Below are 24580 nucleotides of genomic sequence, written 5' to 3'. Positions count from 1 at the left end.
CGATAATTGTTTATGGGAGTTGAAATCTCAGTCTTTCTCCCAAGGAGCTGCTGATGCTTTCAGAGTGCTGACCATGCAGATTGCAGTCAATATGCATCACTGCTACACCATGAAGGTTCCTTAAATAATACCTTAGTGATACATTTTTTGGCAGTCATGCTTTTTTTTTTGTAGAGCAACTACAAGAAAAATATTTTCTCTATCCCTAAAGGATTTAGCTGTATCTCTGAAAATAATGTATCCTTCTTTGTCGAAGGGATTGAATAAAAGATTGAGATTGAGTTGTTTAACCCACAAAGTCATTTGCAAAAGTTTTTCTTATAAATGATGAAAATAAAATGTATATGCATAATATAATAAGAGAAAGAAAAAATGAAAACAGGAAAGCTTATATAGTACATATGAAGAGTTCTCCTTTCCTTCTTTCATCTTGTTTATGGATCTTTTACCAAGGGATACTTCTATATTTAGGATTAAACTTCCTGCTTTCTAAAACAAATGTTTACTAAAGAAACATCTGCCATTTTTCTAAATGCCAGAATCATAATTAAGCATCCTATTGCTAAACAAAGTGCCACCGTATTTCAGGTTGTTAGTTGTCATGGAGTTGACTACTATACATTTAATGGGGACATTATGTGTATAAAAACAAAACAATACTCAGTCCTTAATCATATTTATGATTGCTCATATTTTTTAGTTCATAGTTCTGGTACAAGATGTCGTCTGATTGATCTCAACACATCTCACAATATCCTTCATTTTCACCAATCTTCTACAAAGTATGAAGTCTCGCTACTTCTTAGTTAATAACTCTTATAATCCAGCATTTTACATCTATAACAATAGTGACAAATTTTCTTCCTGAATATTTTGCACATCAATCGTTATTTCTGGCAGTACCAAATGATGAAAGTTATGATGTTGAAGATTATGAGTTAATTTGGATGGGTCATGATTCTCAGTGTTTGACAATTATATAACATAAGTTCACAATTGTGTAATGATGTAATGCAAATTGTTTTTTATTTAATGATGTAACTTAGTAATTATGTAAGATGAAGTGATCCCCATTTTCTGATCTAATGTGGTTCTCCATTTTTTGTGTAATACTGATGTTTACACAGCGCTCTTATCTTTGAAACCTAACCATACTAATTGGTAGAGAGTAGGAGTACTTTTCTAGCAATTATTCTTTCCTGATGGTGTGTTCAAACTAAGAGAGTGGATGCTTTGCCATCTTTTCTTCTAAGGAGTTTTCAGATTGTATTTCTTCTAAGACAGGTTTGATCATTATCTGGGAGTCCACTATATATTAGGTATTCTTCATCAGACATAATTCCTCTTTTGCCTACTTTTTTCTCCCCCTTTGGCCAGCATTTTCATCTACACAATGGGGTTTAAAAGATCATAGCTGAGGTCAAGAATGTGAGATTTTAGCTTTTTTAAAAAATGTTAGAGTTCTTACAAACAAATGTGTCTGATGCAATATAGTGTGTCATGTATTTCTCTACTGCCACTTCTATTGATTTATGATCCAAGTAAAATGAACTAAATGACAATTTCAATTATTTCCTTATTTATAATGAGATGATTTTCAATCCAACAGTGGTGATTTTTTTATTTGGTTGACCATGAGATGTAATTCGTACTGAAGACTGTTGTGCTTAACCTTCGTCTGTAAACCCAAACCCAAATCCAAACAAACAAATTCACTGCTATCCTAACAACCCTAAAGGAGAGGGTAGAACTGCTCTTGTGGCCTTCTGAGATTGTTACTCTGTACACTTTTAGAAAGTCTCAATTTTTGCCCCTCAGAACGGCTGGTGGTTTTAAACTGCTGGCCTGATGAGGTTAGCATCAGAATTTGTAAATCTTGAATATTCCTGCATGTTTGTTAGGTAAGGTTGTCTCACTGACATACCACACATTCTTAGCTATCCTTCTGAAAATTTTGTGACTGCATTTTTTGCATAGTGATCTGTTGAAAAACAAGCTTCTCAGATTGTTCATCCATAATATCACGACTGCAGATAACTATATAAATACAATTTTACTATTGTGAGCAACATTAAGAAATAAAATGAAAATATTTCATTAATCTCACAGAAGACTTCCTGAGGAAGGGTTATACTTTATCTGTGTTTCACTTTTAGAGAAAGACATTCTCCAGGGTCCTATTTCACTTTTGTGGAATGTCTTACTGCATACTAACTTTTCATTAGACTTGGTCTAAAACCCCATTATTGAATATAAACCCTTCCAAAGATTAACCTTTGTGGGATATTGAACTTCTAAATCCAAATATATGATGAAGGCTCCTTTGTAAAATTTGGATTAAAACCAAGAAAAACTTTTATCTTTGTGACTCATATATTATTTTTATTACCACTATGGGAATTTATTACCACTATGTCACAAATCATATAAATATGTTGTATTGATACATTAAAATGCATATAAGCATGTGACTATAATTCTTTACATAAGATATTATTGTTCTGATTTGGGGAACATAGTTTATATAAACTTATAAAAGAATATTTCAAGCTGCTACCTGTGTGTCAATAGTAATTTGTGCTTGTAATTTTAAAATATAAAATAACAAATAAAATTTAGTTTATTCTACATGTTTAAATTTTTTTGAAATCCATAATATATTGAAAACTATATAGTAAATATTAAAAATTATATCCTTAATGTTTTAACGAGTAATTAGTTGCACTGATAATGAATGCAAAAAGGAGATACCATTTTTATAATTATCAGTAGAACTTAGAGTTACATTTATTTTAATCATTACAAAATCATGCTAAATATATAATTTATTGCAATAGCCAAACATTTGATAGGGATTCATTCAATAAAATGCATGCATTTTTCTCAACAGAGAGAACTGTTATTACTGTCCCACCTTTCAAAATGGATGTGACGGTGGGTGAGAGTGTAGTCCTGCCGTGCCAGGTATCCCACGACCCCTCCCTTGAAGTTGTGTTTGTCTGGTCCTTCAATGGAGATAACATAGACTTTAAAAAGAAAGGAGTTAATCATTTTGAAAGAATTGGAGGAGTAAGTGGTTGAATTTTTTAAGTATTTAATACAATGAATGGAATGTTACACATATCAATATCTTTCATAATTATCCTTCCATCTTTATTTGCATGGATAATTACTGTCTTTTTCTGAAGTGACGTCTGCTTTGTTTGCTTTATGTCTTTCATAGAAATATTTATGTTATATATGCCATCATAATAAAAGGGATATTAAAGGAAATCAGTATAAGAAACTGCACTATAGTGATACTTACTTTTACAGATATGTATTATATGTATTATAATTACAGATATGTATTATATTTAATATTTACCCAGCAAAAATTGGGACCTGTTGAGTTAGATTATGTTTTTTTCTTATTTTCCCCATCATATCTGTAGGAATCTGTTGGAGATTTGATGATAAGGGATATTCAGTTAAGCCATTCAGGAAAATATAAGTGCATAGTTCAAACAACTCTAGAAATTTTATCTGTTGTAGCTGATATCATTGTTAGAGGTAAGCAAAATGGTTAAAATAAGTAATCACATGATATATTTATAGGCCAAATTTTCAATAAATAAATACTAGCTCTTTCAAAGACCATATCATTATAGAAACTGACACTAAATATTGGAATTTTCTATTTTACTAAAGCTTTGAAATCCAGAGTTTGGGTACTATGGATATGGGCAATGAATTGAGCAGTTTTTGTCTATTTATATGGCACACTCAGTTTGAATAGGCAATGTCATTCCCTAAAACTGAGAGTTACCTTCTATTCATACCAAACCAGTAGGGTTCGACTCACATGAATCTGAAGTTCTCCATACTGTATGTATGCAATGAGAACTCAGGGGGAGAGAGAATGTTTCTCGGTTTTTGAGATAAGCTCCTTATTGAATGATATAAAACCATTTCATGAATGACATTTTCTGATCTTCAAAGGAAACATTTCTGAATTAATCTCCTACCATGTAAGCTCAATTAATAGAACTTTATATCTAATAATATCCTATCAACATACAATGTTCAATATTTTGCTTTTCCAGATAAGATAAACTGTCCCTGCCTCTGCCATTTAGTCTAATAACTCTAATATCATAAAACCTATTTTTCAAGGTCCCCCAGGCCCCCCAGAGGATGTGAGAGTGGAACATATTTCTAGCAGCACCTCTCAACTCAGCTGGAGACCAGGTCCAGATAATAACAGTCCTATTCAAATATTTACTATTCAGACTCGAACACCATTTTCTTTGGGTTGGCAGGCTGTTTCTACAGGTAGGTGATTCATGTGTTCGGTGATTTTTAATTTTTTTAACCCATGAAAGCTTTCTTTATTTAATTGATTGATTGTGACTAGCACCAATGAAGGTATCTCCAGTATGCTGCTCTTTGTTTAGTTCCAGAAATCCTCAATGGTAAGACGTATAGTGCAACCGTGGTTGGCTTGAGTCCTTGGGTGGAGTATGAATTCCGTGTTGTTGCTGGGAACAGCATTGGGATTGGAGAACCAAGTAAGCCATCGGAATTGTTAAGAACCAAAGCATCAGGTAAGCACGTATGTCTCTGAGAAAGATGAGGTCTTCTTTATGTTAGGTGTTAGACAAAATAAATAAGAAGTGCTTTGGGAGGACTTAGAGGTTTTGCTCAGTATCAAAGGTAGCCATCAGTTGTTCTTATTTTTAATATTTGATGTGTACAAAGCAAGGTGCATTCCTTGAATATTAAGTGCAATAAGAAATAACTACAGTAGGTCAAAATAAGAGCTGTTCAGAAGCTGGTTTCGCATTTCTTCTGTGTCCTAGCAAAAATCCAATAGATTCGTAGATTCAGTTGAGTTACTTTCTGCATGTTTCATTAAATTGTCGTAGCCAACAATTAACTGCAGCACCGTAATGCAGTCTTCCATACTTTTCCATTTATTTCTCAACTCTGACCTAGTTGCAGTTTCATGGAGCAATAGTATAAATTTTCCCTTGTGCAAATTAGGCAAATCTTAACCTCATTTAATGGAATCACTAATTGAGCATCAATTGGGTCACTAAACAGCAGAACATGAGTAGACTCTGGTTCAGAAATCAAGCCTTCGTTAAGCTCGTTCCAATGGATCTTCTTTGTTCCACTCTTAAACTCTCACATTTATAGTGGCATTTGAGGTGCTTGCTGTATTTAATTAACAGAGTTTGCATGCTTATATAGTCCACATAAAAATGAAGGATTTCTTTCTTGTTGCTGACTGAGTTGATCAAATGCAAACTACCTCAATCAAGTGCACACAACTGTTAGAGGCAATCAGATGTCACTGGCCCTTTTAAAGTATAAGTATTGTCATTAGTTGCTGAGGAGTCCCTTCCAACATATGATTAGTACAGTGTGCAGAGTGGACCTGCTACAAGCCACAAAGATCTTTCTGAAACAAATTGTTAGGTCTATCTTCCAACACATCTCTGGGTGAATTCAAAACACTACGTATCCATAGTTGGGAGTCAAACACGTAACCATTTGTGCTCCTAAACTCAAAACCAAACGCATGACCATCAAGCCTATTCCAACCCAGAGAGACAGAGCAGGACAGAGTGGGGCTGCACCCTTTATGTTGTGGAGACTGAATCTTCACAAGGGCAGAGGGCCACGTTGTTCCTATGCTGCTCTGCGTGGGGGTTCAAACTGCTCATCTCGAGGTTCAGCTCACTATGCACAAAGAGGGAAATGTATTTGTGCATTCAGTGCCTCCTAAACTAAACCCAGCAAACAACCCCCCTGGCATGGAATCAGCTCCAACACAGTCACCCTGCATTGGAGTTCAGAGGCTGCAAGTTTCTATAAAAGCAGACAGCTTCATGAAGCTGTCACCGACCTTGAAGGTAGCAGTAAAACTGCTCACCAGACAGGACAACCGGGATCCTTAACGTACTGTTATTATATTTATCATGGATGGAGGTATGGGACTCTTTTTTGTTTTGTTTTTTAACATTTGGTTAAACTTTAAGTAAAAATTTACCTCAGAACTTAGTTTTCCTATCAATAGTTTATGCAACATCATTCCAGGACATTGGCTTCCCACAGCATTGCACTGTACTGGCACTTTCCGCCTGCTGCCCCAGGCCCTTTCCTCCAGTTTCCCTGACCCTCTCTGTGGCCTCAGCTTCCGTTTCCTGGCAAATATCCTTGTGGTGTCGAGTGGCTGATTGTTCTGGTGAGCACATTTTCACAGGTTTATTGCTCCCTTTACATCGTGCCTGTGAGTGCACTAGAGGATTTTGTTGCAGGTCAATCTTCCCAGGAATCAGATATACATATATATTATGTTGTAGATATTTAAAATTTAGTTTTGTTAGCCTCCCAGAACCTCCATTGTAACCAGCGTGTTCTACTATGGTCTTGGTCCAAGTCGTGGGCAGTGGTCGTCAGGCACCACCTAGTGTTTTTGACACCATGTCACAGAATGCAATTTTTAATGTGGAATATTAACTAGTTGCTTTCTTTAGTCTTTGTCTTTCTTCATTCTACTTTATTCCACTTGAGAAGAGATCAATAGTTGCTTCTTAGAGGGCCATTTACAAGCTTTTAAGACTCCAGAAGCTACACCTGACTAGAAAATAGAGCATTATTTTTATGAACTGTGTTTTGCCAATTGACCTGAGACTTTAGTCTTTGGTCTTAAAGGCTAGTGATTCATTTCCCGTGCCTAAGTAGTTTCTAAAACTATTCTCCTATGTGCTCTGTTACATATGTATGAATGTAGCATTTATAAATGCATGGATATAATAGAAGTTCTCACCACTAATTCTATACTTGTATGAGAGCATCCTCTCATTTGAGCCCCTTTACCTATTTCAAAGGTAGACTTTTCTTTGTTTCTAATTTCTTAAAAATTACTGCTGTTCCAGGATTGGATTTGTTATAAGTTTTTGTAGTTGCCATTTTCTTCTATATTACTCAGTGTCTTCCTTTTCTTCTGTTCCAGTGTACTGAAGTGCGCTGCATTGTGTAATGGCATTTCTTTCACCCGAGTGAACTCTTACCTACACTCTAATCAGTGATCTTTTCCCTCCTGCTCTGTGGCTTCCCTAGCAATCATGAAAGAATGTTTATTTTTCTTTGCAAATATATTCTTGACTTTTTATAATGCTGGTCTCATTCAATGTTTATCCATTTGTGTTTGGCTTATTTAAGTAAACATCATGTCTTCCCGGTTCATCCATGTTGTGAAATGAGATCATCATATTTGACAGCAAGCTCTTGGAGCTAAATCATCCTAGAACTTGAGAACCGAGAGGAGAGTCCTTTGTTTCCCAGAGATGATAAATAAAGATCTGACCCGTTAACTGGTCATTTCTGAAAGAACCAGGATTAAAATCCTGAAATCCTAACTATTGCTCCAGCATTCTCCAAAACAGTGGGTCAGTAAGGTAAATGAACATTAAATCAACCAGAGAAAATGTGTAAATACAGAGATCCCTGGATCCCTACCAGACTCACCACATTGGAATCTCAGGGTGTAGCTCATGATCCTGTGACTAGAATTGGTTCTAGTTATTTGTCTGCAGCTCATATTTTGGTACCTATAAGTCCTGGTGGGTGGTAAATTGGACTGAGAAGGACATGAACCATTCAAACTCACCAGCTAATCCTGGGCTCTCTGCTTCCATAGCTTCTTGAAAACCATATGAGGCAGTTCTATGCTATCCTATAGGAGCACTGTATATTGGAAGTGGCTTGAGGTGATATGTTTGGGTACATGGTTTGATTTAAAAAAATTTTATGGAAAGATATATTAAATATCAAAGTCTCTTTCTAACGATTTCCCTGAGGTCCCAAATCATACATCAATGTCTTATTTTTAATATTATCAGTGGCTAAATTGTATCCAACAGGCCTATGGTTTAAGTGTAGGTAATTTAAAATGGTAACTTTTTGGTCCCCAGAATATTTGAAATTTTGTACTGTGTAAATGGAGACCTGGTATTATAATGGTTTATGCATTGAGATCCATTGGTTACACATTAGGGTCCTTGTGGTTGGTAGTTCAAAACCACCAGCAGCTCCTTAGGAGAAAGCTGCGACTTTCTACACTCATAAAGTCTCTGAAGCCCACAGAACTCTCTCTACCTTTCCTGGTCAACTTAAATAATTTGGAATCAAAATGATGGCAGTGATTTTGGTTTGGGTTGAAAATTATAGTTGAAAATAATTTAAATTAAATGGCCAAACTGTTCAAAAACCGTTAAATAATGTAATTATCTGCTGTTGAGTACTTTAAACTCAGCAATTTTGTAAAATCCATTCAGAATCATGTTGTTTTTGGTAAACACATTGGGAGAATTATCAAAACACAGCAAGTTTAGGGTAAATTTGAGTATGAAATGGGTATCTGAAGGATCTTTTAAAAAAAATCAAATTACTTTATTGCTATACCAGTTAAAAACAGCACTGCCGATAAAATGGTTAAATGCCTGTCTGCTAATTAAAAGGTCAGTAGTTCAAACACACCAGTCACTCTACAGAAGGAAAGACCAGTGACCTGCTATAACAAAGAATGCATGTGTAGAAAGGGGGAACCAATCACAAGGATGTACATATAACCCCCCTCCCTGGGGGGCGGACAACAGAAAAGTGGGTGAAGGGAGACATCGGACAGTGGAAGACATGACAAAATAATAATAATTTAGAAATTAGCAACGATTCATGAGGGAGGGGTGAAGGAGGGGGAAAATGAGTTGCTGATACCAAGAACTCAAGTAGAAAGCAAATGTTATGAGAATGATGATGGCAACAAATGTGTGAATGTGCTGACACAGTGGATGGATGGATGGATTGTGAAAAGAGTTGCATGAACCCCAATTAAATGATTAAAAAAAGAAACTATAAAAATAAATTTTTAAAAAAAGAATGCACATGTGTAAATTGAGTCCATTACTACTCACAGCAATCCTGCTAGACAAAATTGCCCTACAGGGTTCCCTAGACTGTATAAGAGTGTGGAATGTTGGAACTTTTCTCCTCAAGCTGATGATTCTCAATAACTGACCTTTCTGTTGCTAACATTTAACTTTTCCACTACCAGAATTCTTGAAAAGGTCACAGGCAATCAAGTCCTATGAGGCCATTCTCTGTCTTCAAGGAATGCTATGAGCTAGAATCAAAGTAAAGATGAAGGCAAATATTAAGGTGTTATTTAAACAGTTAATATCTATATGAAGAGGGATTGAATTTTGTATCGGAATTTTAAAAGACCAATGAATAATTTCATATGTTAATCTCTGCCTTTTAGTATACATATATCACCTTCTGAATTTTGATGAAGCATAGTAATGCAGACAATTTATTTCTATATTTTTATATTAAATTCTATATGATATAGATTTATCCATTATCATAGATTTTTGCCACGGTGTCGGGAAAGGCAATAGTAATTTATTTTGTTGTTATTTTTTAACCCTTTCACAAGTTTTCACTCTACTGTGTATACACAGGTAAAACTTCCTACTGAGTATACACTGCAATATCCTCCCGTGCACACACTCACAATTATAATCAATTTTACAGCTTACCTTGAACTCTTATTCATTCCAAGTTTTCTTAAGAGTCTATATGAAGGGCAAATGTTTGGTAATCTATAAAGTTGATCAGTGTCTGAAATAGTCTTCCATGGAACCTTACATCCTCACTCTAAAAAGGGAATCTCGACTGCTCAACAGAGAAAACGTACTGACTTTATGAGTGGAGTATTGGAGGGAAGCTCCTTGCTCAATCTTTTTTCAGAGATTTGAAACTCAAAACGGCTTATTTTTAAAAGAATTCATTTACTTACATATATTTATATTATTTTATACATTAAAGTATTCTAATAGTCAATGAAAGGAAAATTATTTTAGTTTATTTTTAAAAAGAATTAATTAATAAACTGCCTCAGTAACTTTTTCACAGCACAACTGTCTAATTAGGCACTAAATCATCAGTGTCACTGCTACCAACTGAATGGAACATCATTTTGCCAATTAGTAGATGATGCATAATAATGTCAAATACATGATGTTACTCAATTTTTAATTAATTTTGGAGCCAGGGTGCTCATGTATCAAACACAATTGTATCTTCTCTCTTAGAAATTTGGGTATGTGTAAACATAATTTATGTTCATTAAAAATTCAATGCTCTCTCACAGTGGCCCTGAGTGAGATTTTGAAAGGTGAAATCCAAAACAAAACTCTTCCCAATGATGATGGACCTTGATAATTGCCATCCCATGTTTTTCTGTTCTTTTCTCTTTTCCTGTTTTTTTTTCCCCTTCTAGTTCCAGTCATGGCACCAACAAATATCAACGGAGGTGGAGGAAGTCGGTCTGAACTCATCATTACGTGGGAGGTAATTTTCTATGTTACTGAGTTATATTGGAGGAGAAACGATTTGGCTGGCCAAGAAGAATACTGAAAAACAAAAAGATATTTTTGATCATTATGTATAAAAATACATGGAATGAACAGATCTCTGATGATTACAAAAGTGAGATCATATGACTAACAGTACAGATTTCTCCCCAATGTAAGGAAAATAACTTAAATATGTATTGAGGGCGGATTAGTAGCAGTTTTGTTCTTGTCTGGTGAACTAGAAACTGCTTTATTTATTGCTGTGGAACTGTCTGGCTGCACAGGGATGAGACTCAGTAGACTGCAGGCAGGAAAAAGTTGTGTTTTCCCCATTGCTCTTTTCAATCCTGTCAGCGTGTTCTTTAAACATGTTTGATACAGGCATTAGGCGGGTTTGCTAGATACATCTTCCCATAAATAGTTTGATACCTTTATTTAGAATGCTTGCAAATTCATATCTTTCTTATAATTTTAGGCTTCAGCTGGAACTGATCAGAGAGCCATGTTTTACTGTTCATAGACTTATTTGTTATTGTCCTCTTTACTTATTGTTAGCATTTTTATTATTTTTCATAGTACCAAAGCATCCACTTCTTTGACTATATGACCTCTAATATCACATACTACATCTGATCACACTGTGTCCATCAACCTGTCTGACATGTAGACCAGTGATTGTCAATTTAGAAGGAGGGAAATTCCACACAGAGTTATACTTTCCAATGTATCATTCCTATTTTCCCATTTTCAGTCATATTTGGATTTATGTACATGCCTATTCTGAACCAAATTCTTCTGGTGCCTAAACTTGTTTAAGGAATGTTATGTGTATTCAAAAGGAGATGCATAGATCAGTTCAGACCCTCAGAATGCATTTTACTCTTTCAATTTAATGCGCATCATTGAGCAGATACTCTTTTCAGTGGGAGTTGGTGGCTGACTGGCCAGTGAACCTCACGGGTAATAACCATCCAACTGTCAGTAAGAGGACTGGTGTTCCATATGTTTCAGTGGAGCGTCCTGACTGAAATGAACTGTAAAGGCCTAAGGATCTCTGAAAACCAACTAATGAAAATATACGGAGCACAAATATCTGATCTACAATTTATCATGGGGATAGCACAGGATCTGGCAGCTTATTATTCCACTGTGAGAGGGGTTTCCATGAGTCGGGGTCCAAATCCAGGGCAACAAAAAAGAATGGCAACTCTGTGAAAAGCAGTAGAGATTCAAAGATGAACAAGAAAAACTGAATGCAAAGAAGCCTTCAACTTTTTTTTAAATCATTTTATTGGGGCTCATACAACTCTTATCTCAATCCATACATACATCAATTGTGTAAAGCACATTTGTACATTCATTGCCCTCATCATTCTCAAAACATTTGCTCTCCACCTAAGCCCCTGGCACCAGCTCCTCATTTTCCCCTCCTCCCTCCTTCCTCTCCCCTCCCTCATGAACCCTTGATAATTTATAAATTGTTATTTTGTCATAACTTACACTGTCCGATGTCTCCCTTCACTCACTTTTATCTTGTCCATCCCCCAGGGAGGAGGTCACATGTAGATCCTTGTAATCGGTTCCCCCTTTCAATTCCACCCTCCCAGTATCGCAATTCACACAACTGGTCCTGAAGGGATCATCTGCCCTGGATTCCCTGTGTTTCCAGTTCCTATCTGTACCAGTGCACATCCTCTGGTCTAGCCAGATTTGTAAGGTAGAATTGAGATTATGATAGTGGGGGAGGAGGAAGCATTTAAGAACTAGAGCAAAGTTATATGTTTCATCATAGCTACATTGCGCCTTGACTGGCTCTTCTCCTCTCCAAGATCCTTCTGTAAGGGGATGTCCAGTGGCTTAAAAATGAGCTTTGGGTCTCCGTTCCACACTTACCCTCCCACATTCACAATGATAAAATTTTTTGTTCTGTGATGTGTGATACCTGATCCCTTCGACACCTTGTTATCGCACAGGCTGGTGTGCTTCTTCCATGTGGGCTTTGTTGCTTCTGAGCTAGATGACTGCTTGTTTACCTTCAAGCTTTTAAGACCCCAGACGCTATATCTTTTGATAGCCGGGCACCATCAGCTTTTTTCATCACATTTGCTTAGTCACCTGCTTTGTCTTTAGCGGTTGTGTTGGGAAGGTGAGCATCATGGAATGAAGCCTTTAATCTTAACTCAATCTGTATTTAGGTAAAAAATATATCATAATAATATATGTATTATATTTCAGAAAAGAACTTTGTGGTAAAGAGACAATTTAAGGCTTGAGTATGACATTTCTCCATCATTTTAATCTATGACCTTATGTGAAAACAAGGATGGACCTTAAATACATAATGAGGACTGTCCCCAGTGTACATTGATTGTACAGGATGCAAATGTCCTGTGAAAGAGCACTTTGAGACACATTTATAATACTCGACTAACAGAAACACAAGTCTTTTTACTTATGCTGATGACCTGATTAACCGTCTTGATTAAATCTGAGAACAAGGAAGCATCAAAAACAAAGCAAACGTTCTATCAAATAGCTTACCTTGTAATTAATCTTTTGTATCCTGTTCTGAATTGGCTTTAGTTCTGATCTCCGTGAAAGGGAGAAGAGAAACTAATACATCAGGGCAGTTTATTTTTTTCCAGGTTTCAAGACCTGCATTTTTCCTCCCCTTTTCACTTTCTATATTTCTTAAACTATTTCACGTACTTAGGAATAGAGCCTACTCAGGTCATCTCAGTTAATGAAGATTTATTTTAAAGTGACCCAGGAAGTAATGAGGACAGGGAAAAGATCTCGGCAACTAAGTCAGCAGGCCACACGAACCCCTGCCTGTGCTCCAGCTCTTGCTGACTGGCAGCCGCTCTGATCCTCCAGACTGTGCATCTTTCCTATTTGCTCCACACCTCCTTGGGTCCTCTATATTTCTAGCTTCCATTTCCCCCTAGCTTCTACTGCCTCAGCTTTACTATTGTATTGTTTATACTGGTTGTCTGGTTTTTAGTATCTATGCTTGGCTTCCATTGCTGTTATTTAGTGTTTATTTCTGCAAATGAAGGATTGATTACATTCATTAATCACTGTAGAAAACTGACATCAGAACTTCTCAAAGACACTAACTAAAATGCCATTGGCTCTGTTGCCATAGTTGGGTCATCAATGTTGTCTCAGGGGAAGGATATAGGGATTCAATGAATGGCAACCTATGGGTAAAGAAATTGCAGAAATGGAGCTATGGGCATGAGGGACTTAGATCTGCTCTTACTGAATTATGAAAATATTTTAAAAAGAAGAGACATTTTATTTTCTTCCAGAAAAACTAAAACCAGAACCAGAAAAAGCAACCCTGCATTTACTTTTAATACACATCTCTTATAAATAGATCTAATCTCTGTCAAAATTTGAAGTGAAGTTTCATTTTCATTTGCCTTTTTTATGTGATTATGTGTAATTCTTGATCTCTGCATCATTCTAGTGAAAATTTATGTTTTTCTTTTGTCATTTTAATAACTTTAGATTTCAAATATATTTTACAGAGTTTTGTGTCTGTGGGACTTAGTTTTCAATATTCCAGAAAAATGTATATTAACATTACATATGTATATGTATATATATATACGTATATATGGGTAAAAAATAATGGAGTTCCTTTATCCTTTTTTATTAAAAAAATCTCTCTTAATATATGTATTATTACACAATAATTCAATTACATATAAGAACTTTCTAAAAAGTATTGTGAAAACGAAATGTATAGTTTTCAAATAAATGTCTTGTAAATTAATTTTCTGCTATTTCAAGTTTCATTATCACTATTTTATCATAATTTGTAAAAACTTGACTTACAAATAATCATGAAAAATTTATAAAAATAGTAAAACTTACATTTTCCATTTAAAAGTTTAAACTATCTGTGTACCATTAATTGGGATTATTTTCCCAATCAATATTCTAATAAAAGTAATTTCTCACTACTTAATCATTTAAAGTAAATTCTCATGATTTTAACTTTACAAAATAAATAATGGTAATATCTCAATGACATATTTTTGTGAATGCTTAGTGATTGCTCACATTCTGCCCAAGTCAATTCCAGAAGAACTACAGAATGGTGAGGGATTTGGATATATCATCATGTTTCGGCCAGTCGGCTCAACCACCTGGACCAAAGAAAGAATTGTTTCTGTGGAAGCATCCAGGTTCATTTACAGAAATGAAAGCATCACACCCCTCTCTCCCTTTGAAGTCAAAGTGGGTGTCTATAACAATGAAGGCGAAGGATCCCTTAGTACTGTATCCATTGTCTACTCTGGAGAAGATGGTAAGTTTAGGCAAGCTATGGAATAAGCATATTGCAGAATCACTTTGCATAGGCCACGATGTTAAAGATGGTCACGCGTTTCTTTTTGATGTTAGAACCTCAACTAGCCCCAAGAAGAACTTCTGTCCAGAGTGTTTCTGCTTCTGAAATGGAGGTTTCCTGGAATGCTATTGACTGGAATAGCAACACAGGGCGTGTGCTGGGCTATGAGGTAATTCACATTAATTCATTTATCCTGATAGTGCAGTGGCTGCACAATAGTGCCAGTTCAGTTCTGCCTGGTCCTTAGCATAGACTAAAAAGAAGAGGTTCTTACCAATTGACCCGAGCAAATTACCAAATAAAAGTCATTTAAATATGCCCAGACATATACCTTCTAGATTTCTTGGCATATAAGACAGTGAGTGGTTTCTGATTTTCATCAACTAGCTAAAGTACTTCCATTGACATTTAACCTATGCCCGTGGCCTTGATTTTTGCAATGCCTTCAGTTTGACTTGGATTTCTTCTTTCAGTATTGTTCATTCTTGATCATATACTACCTCTTGAAATAGTTGAATGTACACCATTTCTTTGTGCACTGTGTATCCTTCCATATTATTTATATGCTTCCCATATTTTTTTCAATAATTTTCCCATAGATTTCTTCAACATTGAAACTTGATGCTTGAATCTCTTCAGTGCTTTAAGCTTGACGTATGCTTACTGTACTCTTCCTGTTTTAATTTTCTAACTCCAGGTATTTTGGGAAATGAGAATGTGTATACATAATCTTCAATGATCTTAAACTCTAGTCACATTTCATAGGAAACTTGTATTGAAAATTAGAGATGTATTTGAAAAGACACCATTGTTTTTTAAAAAATTAAAATCTACTTAAGTGATAATGAAAAACAATCAATCAATAAATGTAGGTTGTCAGATCCTGTTTTTATAGCCTTAATAAAGTGAAGCATCACATATCATAATTGTGAGCCTTCCTTCTCAGAAAGTTAAAGGGTGAAAATTATAAATCTCTCATTGCTTTTATAACTTGAAAATTTAATGATTCATAAAATAGGCAAAGTGGGTCTCTTCATTTTTGAGGTACAAAGCAGTATGATTGTAAACCTCCCTGACTTTGATGTGTACTTTACTTTCTTTTTCACTTTTTCCTATAAGAGCCTTTTGGTCCAAGCAGAAAGTTCAATGTTACGTAACTGCCACTCCAGCCTTGAAACACCTTGCCCCTCATTTGACACATTTACTTTTCAACATCAGTTCATAGTTTTCCCTCTTCTTTAAACTCTTTTTTTCTGCTCACTCTCCATTATTGTCTGTTTCTCAAACTCACAGCATTTTTATTTTACATTTTTTGAAAATGTTTTGTTTTGTTTTTTTATTTTAAAAATTCACACAAGTATTCTTACTTCTTAACTAGAGCTCAAGGGCAGGCATCAAACTTAATTTTGTTTTCTTCACTGTGCCCACAAGCAATGCTTTCACGTTGGAAGATATCAATGTAAATCAAATGATTAATTAACCTGTGATTCAAAGATCTCTGGAAGAAAAGTCAATAACAAAGCTTTCTAATGAAGGATTTGATTAATGATGTGAATCTTGTTTTTGTCTGGTTTATATTCTTTGTTTAAGGTGAGAATCTTTGGATACTTCTTGAATTAGTTTATTTTGGTAATTTAAATGCCATTGTGAATTTGTATTTACCTATTATATTTTCACTTCTCTTTACATATATTAGACTGGTTATTTTGTTGTTGTTTATCAGTTTCATTTAGAACACATTCTTCCTCTCATGATCTATTTCTTTTAATGTTTGTTGGGGAACATACTTGTTTGTTCTTTACTCTTAATGAACAGGTCTTATATTGGACAGATGACTCCAAAGATTCCTTGATTGGTAAGGTGAGGGTCCGTGGAAATGTCACTACCCAAACCATCACAGGACTGAAAGCAAATACGGTATACTTTACTTCTGTGAGGGCTTACAATACTGCTGGGACAGGACCCTCAAGTGCTCCTGTTAACGTCACCACCAAAAAGTCCCGTACGTATACATCACACACCAGGTTTCATATCATGAAAGCATATTTCGTTGCTTAGTCACCATCTCTTTCTTGTCACCATATAATTATATTCCTTATTGTTGTTTGAATAGTGCATCCTAAATATGAGTAATTGTTGAAATACAGTAACAATCAAAATACATTGGCATGTTTTGTTTATAGGTTCTGATCCCCTTCATGAACCTGAGTTCAAAGGCAGGCTTTTCATTCTTGGAGACTTGTATGGCTGTTTAATATTTTAAGAGCCTCTGTTTCTTCGGTTGTAAGATGAGGAAAATGCAATAGATATGTATATATATATATATATATATATATATATATATATATATATATATATATATATATATATATTCCCTAGGAATCACCATCTATATATGTACACACAAACACAAATATACATGCAGGGTTTTGTAAAGGCTTAGAAGATATAGGGAATAGAAATCACCTAACACATGCTGTACTGAGTACTCAGTCCAATTGTCTCACTTTATAATCTTCATAAAACTTTAGTTTGTAGCCTTGCTGTAATATGCAGTGTGAGATAGGTACATTCTTTTTGCCCCAACATATTTTGTTAACTCAGTTTACATGAGGAACCTATAATACAAGAACTAACACTATTTTTACCATCCTTTTCATCAATAATATTAGCCAAATATATTTGGCATAGGCTCAGACAAACTATCAGACTCTCAATCCTAACTCATAGTGACCCCATGGGACAGACTAGAGCTGCTCCGGTGGGTTTCTGAGACTGTGACTGTTTACAGGAACAGACAGCCTCATTTTGTCCCTGGGAGGAGCTGGTAGTTTTGAACTGCTGACCTTATGGTTTGCAGTCCAATGCATAGTTGACTACACAAGGCTTGTTTTTATAGCAGCAGAAAGCCCCATCTTTCAGGCTGGAAACTCATAGAGGGCAGTTCTACTCTGTCCCCTGGGGGCATTATGAGTTGGTATGAACCTAATGGCAGGGAGTTAGTGAGTGGTGGACTGAATGAGTGGAGTCTGAAAATCAAGTGGCATTATTAAAGTTTTTGTTTTTTAATTAATACCCTCTATTCAAGGATCCCTCATGACATAATGGGTTATGCACTGGGCTACAAACCTCAAGGTCAGCAGTTTGAAGCCACCAGATATTCTGCAGAAGAAAGATGAGGTCCTTTGCTCCCATATCGATCACAGACTCAGAAACCCAAAGAGGGACTTCTACTCCTTTTGATGGGGTCACTATGACTGAGGTCAACTTGATGGCAAGAGCTTTGGGGTATACTTATATATGAGGGAGTACCCCCCACAAAAAACAGACCTCCCCCCAAAGCTATGTTTTTATTTTTTACAAAGCAAACTTATCACCTTCAAAGGACTCTCCATTACACTTAATATATTTGTCAAGTCTGTGATTCCATTCTTGGAAAGATTTATCAAAAACATCTGTTTGCATAGCTCATAGAACCTCCCTCATTTTTTTCATCACCTCTTCTATGTCTTCAAATAGCTGTCCTTTCATGTTTCTTTTCATTCATGGAAACAAAAAGAAGTCCTGCAGGGTGATGTCAGTAGAGAAAGGGATGTGGGGCAAGAGAGTCATGCTTTCCTTTTTTTAACCCCAACTAGAGCACTGAGATGGCTGTGTGAGTAGGTGCATTGTCATGGTGGCAAAACCAGTCCCCCATCTCTCACAAATGAGGCCTTTTTGGTCACACACTGTTATGCAATTTTTTCAGAAGCTCTAAATAAAAAGCCTGATTAACACCCTGACCTGGTGGAAAGAACTCCAAATGCACTATCTCCCTCACATCCAAGAAAAAAAGGAGCAGCCTCATCATCATTGATTTCACTTTGTGGGGAGTGAGATGATGATGGTATCTTCCATTGGCTTGTTTGAGGTTTGCTTTCAGGATTATAAGAAAACAGCATGTCTGGTCAACAGTAGTGATCTTGAGGAAAAAGTCTGGGTTGCTTCAGAGCTGTTTTTTCAAAGCACGGCATGTTTCCAGTTGATGCTCTTTTTCCTGGTCAGTCAGAACCCAAGGCACAAATTTCCCAAACCTTCCATTAAAATTCCCTGACCTTAGCTCCAAGATAGTTTAGATAATGTCCCCATCTCTTCAATGGTCTGTCATTGATTTTCCAGCGCAAATGCAAGAAATTTTGTGAACATTTTCTTCTGTTTGGGAAATTGACTGATATTCAGAACAAGGTTTGTCATCAATCAACATTTCACCTTTTTTTGAAAGGAGAAAACCACTTGTACACTTGAGGTTTTCCTCCATAGCTTGTAAGCCCCTTGTAAGCTGTGTTCAACATCACAACAGTTTCTGCAGCATTTTCCCTCAACAGGAAACAAAATTTCACAGGTTCATGCTGTTCTATTATGTCAGTCATCACACATACACACACAAAGCGAGGCTCAAATGAAACTGCTTTTCCAAAAAGTTTCCCTGTGACCAGAGAACCTTCCCAAGCAATGCCACTAAGGGTGCAAACTCAGAGTGAGTTGTTGGATGCTCACCTAGTAGGAAAAATGTAGACCACAAAATCTCGGCCCAACAGAGGTTTTTACTGGTATGTTGGGGGTGACAGGGAGGGTGGCAATAACCTCTCCTCTATTCAGGAGTCCTAATAGTGCTGTGACTAGGCATTGTGTTACTAACTTGGAGTCAGTAGTTCAAACCTACTAGCTGCTTTGAGGGAGGAAAAATGAGACGTTTTGCTCCTGTAAAGACAGAACGTTCTTGAAAACCTTGTACAAAATTTTATGAGACCAGACTCAACTTGATGGCAGATTCCTCTTTTCATATATATACTTTTAATCATAATCTTCATAAACAATTTGAAAAACATCTCAACCTGACTGGGCTCAACCTGACTGTCACCCACAGCAATGAGAAGTATGACCTTCATGTAACCCCACAGCAGGGTGCCCAAGAGCCCATTGTTCAAGATCTGGCCCAGGTTGCTGAAGAGGCTACAGGGGTCTTGCGCCTGGGTCAGAAACTCATATTCCAGGGAAAATCTCTGAAGGAAATGGAACAAGCTTTGCCAGCACTTGGGATACAAATGGTTGCCGGTCATGCTAATTGGAGAAAAGAACAGTCTAGAGGAAGAGGCTGAATTAAAGAAGTTGAAAGCTTGGGAGAAAGCTGTAGAGAAGGAAGATAGCGGGCCAACTGGGAGAGTTGAGCAAAGATTTTGCTGGAATCCAGCAGGGTTTTCTGGCCCAGGATTTGCACTCTGCAAACTGATAGGAGAGTGAAGGCGAACATTGAGGATTTTATGAGGAGATTGGCACGTTGATTCTGCCAGAAGATTTCAGAGAGAGTCGCCTGAAATGGAAAGGCTTGGTGACAAACTTCCAGTTTTCTTACTCCTACACCTGTTCTCAATGAAGAAGTCTAGTCTTTGTGAACTCAAAATAGAAAGAAAGAAACTTGGAAAGTAAAAAAAAAAAAAGGATGTGATGATGATTAACAAGGAAACAGAGACAAAAGCTCTAGTATTGATCCATTTTAATTGAAAATATGTACAGAATTTAATAGATCCAAGTTCTTGAATCCACGCTCCTCTAGTCCACTCAATTTTTCATGATCTAGGCTGTGAGTAATGCTGATTAGCTAGAAACAGAGATCTACCACGCATCCTTCTTTATTCCACAGAGACTACATCAGTGAAGTCATTGTCAGATATCTCTACATATAACTTGCTCCCATGGCTTTTCTGAAGTCTAGCCATGTGACTATATCTAAAAATCTCCAATCAACCATTGGTGTCAAGTTTGCCCAGATATTTAGCTTATCTGATTGAGAGATGCCAAATATATGATTCAGTTTCTATTTCAAACAAAGTTAAGGGTGCTCAGAAATAGTTAAAGACAGTATTCTACAAAAAAAATCATAACTTTTTATGTTAATCAACTTACACTTTAGTGAATTCATTGTCAATAATATTCAGGTTAATTTATGTGTAATCCCTATTTGCCATTTTTTGGTGAATTGAGATCCATTGAGGGAACATATTAGTTATTTCAAATATAATTATGTGAACTAGACATGGAAGTTTGATTGACCAGAAAGACTAAATTAATCATGTGCTACCCTATGTGGACTGAATTTGGATTAGATACCAAGGATATTACTGACAGTTTATCTCAAGGGTAACAGAAATTAGGTATCATTAATAAGTGGGGCATATGAATTTGGAAAAGTTTATATAGCAAAGAGTATTTTAATCCAAGATACAGCACTATAATGCATCATGAGTAATCCTGATTCGCTAGAAATGACTAAAGACTAAAAGGAAAGTTGAAAAAAGAGTCATAAATTTAAAGAGGCTACTGGTTCATTTACGTATCCATTTTCTTATAAAAACAAAGCCAAACAAACAAATTTCTAATATGTGATAGCATTTTATTTATTTTTTGGTAAATATGTCTGAATCATTTTTAAGTTTATGTATCATTTGCCTGTATGCATCAGTTTCATTAAAATCACCAGCAAGGACTCCAGAATAAGAAAGTTATGTAAGTCTTCATTTAATTGGATCTAACTCAAATATTGTATTTCATCCTCTTGAAATTCTCTATTGTGAAAAAAAATAAGTAGTAATTGTATTTGTTTTATTGATTCAATAGCTATCATAAACTTAAATGTATCATTTTAAAGTTCTAGACATTAGAAATAAGTCAGTGTCAGGGAGCAAAACTGCTCCAACTTTCATACTTTCATACTTCAATAACCAATAATCAAGGAATGTTGATTGTATGTTTGACACAATTTCAGGTGGAAGAATCTTGTAGAATTCTTCAATATCTTCATTATTGTGGCGGATGAATGGCGAATGTATCTTCCACTTACTTTACCCATCACTTAGTGAATGGTGCGTAAATTTGAATAATAGTTGCATCTACTGGCCTTCCTTCAAAGTGGAGATAGATTACAGTCAGCGCCTTCCAGGTAGATCTGCAAATGTTCACTTGACCATGGGTGCTATGGCAAGCCTCTTGAATTTGTCATCCCAGGCATAACGAACTATATGAGAGCCCTAATTAAAATGGCCAATATCAATCCATTTCACTTCATTAATTCTTAGGACATTGAACTTAATGCAGTCCATTTCATTTTTAATGACTCCACATTTTCCTAGATTCCTACTTCATACAGTCAATGTCCCAATTTTTAATGGACACGTTCAGTGCTTCTTTTTAGGTTGAGTCCTGCCCTCATCAGAAAGTGAACACCCCCAAAGCTTTGCTTCAACCAAGGCATTGAGGTTGACTTCTTCAAAGCGTTTGACTTGAGTACTTTCCATCCGGAGTGCTCTTCTTCTACAGTGTATCAAACAATGTTTTCAGTACATGGCACGGAGGTGGACTTTTGAGCACTCATGGCTTTCCTATTGCTACAAGGAATGTATCAGACAAGACTCCAAGGTCCATCCAGCTTTACCTGTTCTGATATAAGACATTTATCCCATGCCACATTATATTTGTGCTTGGTCAAATAACTTGTTGCAATGTCCATACATAACTCATGGACAATACTCAAAATTAATGGGATTTGTTAAAGAAATCAACAAGAAATCAGCAAACTGTAAGGAGGAAAGTCATTAGTCTCCTTAGCCAGGAACTGACTCAGTCTTGTAGCTAGGTGATATCCAAGTCTCTCTCCAGTTCTCAGATACTCTCAGCCACTTGGTCACTTGGACTTTGCCTCCATGAATCAGGAAGCCAGACTACTTGTCACTCCCACAGATAAGGCTCGAAAAGAACAATGTACACTCTCTCTCCAGAGAAGGACAAGGTAGTCCCCGGTCTTGGTGCTATTCCTCTGAGTCCCCATGCCGCATTCTGCAATGCATCTGGCCTCTTCGGTCTCTGCCACTTCACCCAGAAATCTTGGCTGTGCTCTGCCAAGGTCCTCAGGGGGTTCTCCCTTCTCTGCTGCTGCTTCAGAGATGACTTAGCCTTACAGTGAGGGGAGGTGGCAACAAAACTGACCACTTCCCTCTATTGGTATTACACACATCTCTTTGCATAGTCCCACCCAATCATTTAGTTGGTAGGGGTGACAGAGATTTGGATAGAAGAGCCATATTAAGAAATTTCATTCCACCATAATTTTCCACTACTGTTCAAGAGATTTGCAGTGACTCGTCCCTCAGAAATGGATTCCATTTTCCTAATCTAAGTCTAGAATCTCTGTTAATACCTTTTCTCCATGGATAGTTCTGCTGATATTTGAAATACATAGGACTCAACTGCTAGCATCAAAGTACAGGGTAGTCACCACATTGTGACAAATAGGTGACTCAGGTATTAGGAGAGGGACATATTTTGGGAGTCCTCATTCTATCACTGTCACATCATTGAGCACTTTTGTGTGCAAGACCTTGTGTTAAACTTGCACATATACTATCTCATTTAACTTTTTTTTAATGAAAAGAACAATTTATTGGGGGCTCTTACAGCTCATAAAAATCCATATATCAATTGTATCAAACATATTTGTACATATGTTGTAATTATTAGTTTCTAAATATTTACTTTCTATTGAGCCCTTAATATCAGCTCCTCTTTTCCCCCACTCTCCCCACCACCCTCCCGACCCCTTGATTAATTATAAATTATTATTATTATTTTCATATCTTACACTGACCACTGTCTCCCTTCCCCCATGGCTTCTGTTGTCCATTCCTTTAGGGGGTGGGAGTGGTGATGGATATGTGTCTATCATTGCAATCTCTTCCCTCTTTCTCCCCATCCTCTCCCTACCTTTCCCCGACTTTCCTGGCATAACTACTCCAACTTTTATGAAATAACAAGGAAATTGGTATTTTAACTGCTAAATATTAGAAAACAGATCCTTGGAGACCTGTTATGCCCCGTGTTAGGCTGGAAAAATAGGAACACAGATGGTTGGAATCTTCCCATTTTGTGAACACTATTCTCCCTTAGAGTTTTCATTTACAAATATATAATTAGTCTCTGTTCCCACAAGCTTTCAGATTTGGGGCCAAACCTCATATTGCATAAGGTTTTTCTCCCTAAAATTAAAACCATACCACTCTGGTATATATATATATATATATATATATATAATTCCTATACATCTCCCATGAACAAAGACTAAAATTGATAAAAATCTTCACAATACCTCTCATGTTTCCATTCTATACCTTTCTTCACCCAGTGCTAGAAACACTGACCATGTTGATCATCCAAAGTTTATCATTTTATCATTTGATTTCATGAATTTATCTACCTGTCTCCCCTCAATCATACCTATAACAAGTCAAGTTTCTTTTCTACCTCTTTATCATTTTCCGAATTTCCCCTTTGACATGCTTGCATTCCCCCCCACCTCCCGCCCCCGGAGTGCTCCTTGTAAGACTCTATTGCATAGTGGAAAATACACAGACTTCAAGGGGGACATTAAATTGGATGTGAATTCCAGCACAGCCATGAACTAGTTACACAATAGATGTAATTATACAATGACTTAGATTTTTTTTTATCTGAAAAGAAAGAGGTGGTGATATTTATCTCTACAGTTTGCTCTGACAACTAAGGAGATGATACACACTGAGACAACCAGGACGATAGCATACAGACATCTGTGCTCATATGTACTTTAACAGGAATTTTATTTATATTTTAAGTAGAATAGCATAAATAACATTACTCTTTATACGGTTGTTGCAAATGCCATGCAAGGGCATCCAGGAAAAGCCAAGTGTGCTTTGATAGAATGTTCAATAAAGTCCTGATCCCAAGCATTGTCCTGGAA

The 24580-nt window shown here is 36.3% G+C and overlaps 1 protein-coding gene and 1 pseudogene across 1 annotated transcript in view; both read left to right on the top strand.

Annotated features, from left to right (window-relative positions):
* CNTN6 (contactin 6) overlaps window positions 1–24580 on the top strand; it is a 272495-nt gene that overhangs the window by 233797 nt on the left and 14118 nt on the right. The window contains 8 exon segments of the mRNA XM_075550875.1: window positions 2891–3069; window positions 3435–3552; window positions 4156–4314; window positions 4437–4586; window positions 10334–10404; window positions 14496–14730; window positions 14826–14941; window positions 16588–16774. Of these exon segments, the coding sequence (XP_075406990.1) occupies window positions 2891–3069; window positions 3435–3552; window positions 4156–4314; window positions 4437–4586; window positions 10334–10404; window positions 14496–14730; window positions 14826–14941; window positions 16588–16774 (1215 nt within the window).
* Window positions 19575–20185, top strand: LOC142448514 (BAG family molecular chaperone regulator 1 pseudogene; annotated as a pseudogene).

This window comes from Tenrec ecaudatus, chromosome 5, assembly GCF_050624435.1.
Source record: "Tenrec ecaudatus isolate mTenEca1 chromosome 5, mTenEca1.hap1, whole genome shotgun sequence".
NCBI classification, from domain to species: domain Eukaryota; kingdom Metazoa; phylum Chordata; class Mammalia; order Afrosoricida; family Tenrecidae; genus Tenrec; species Tenrec ecaudatus.
This window is presented reverse-complemented; position numbering and strand designations above follow the sequence as displayed.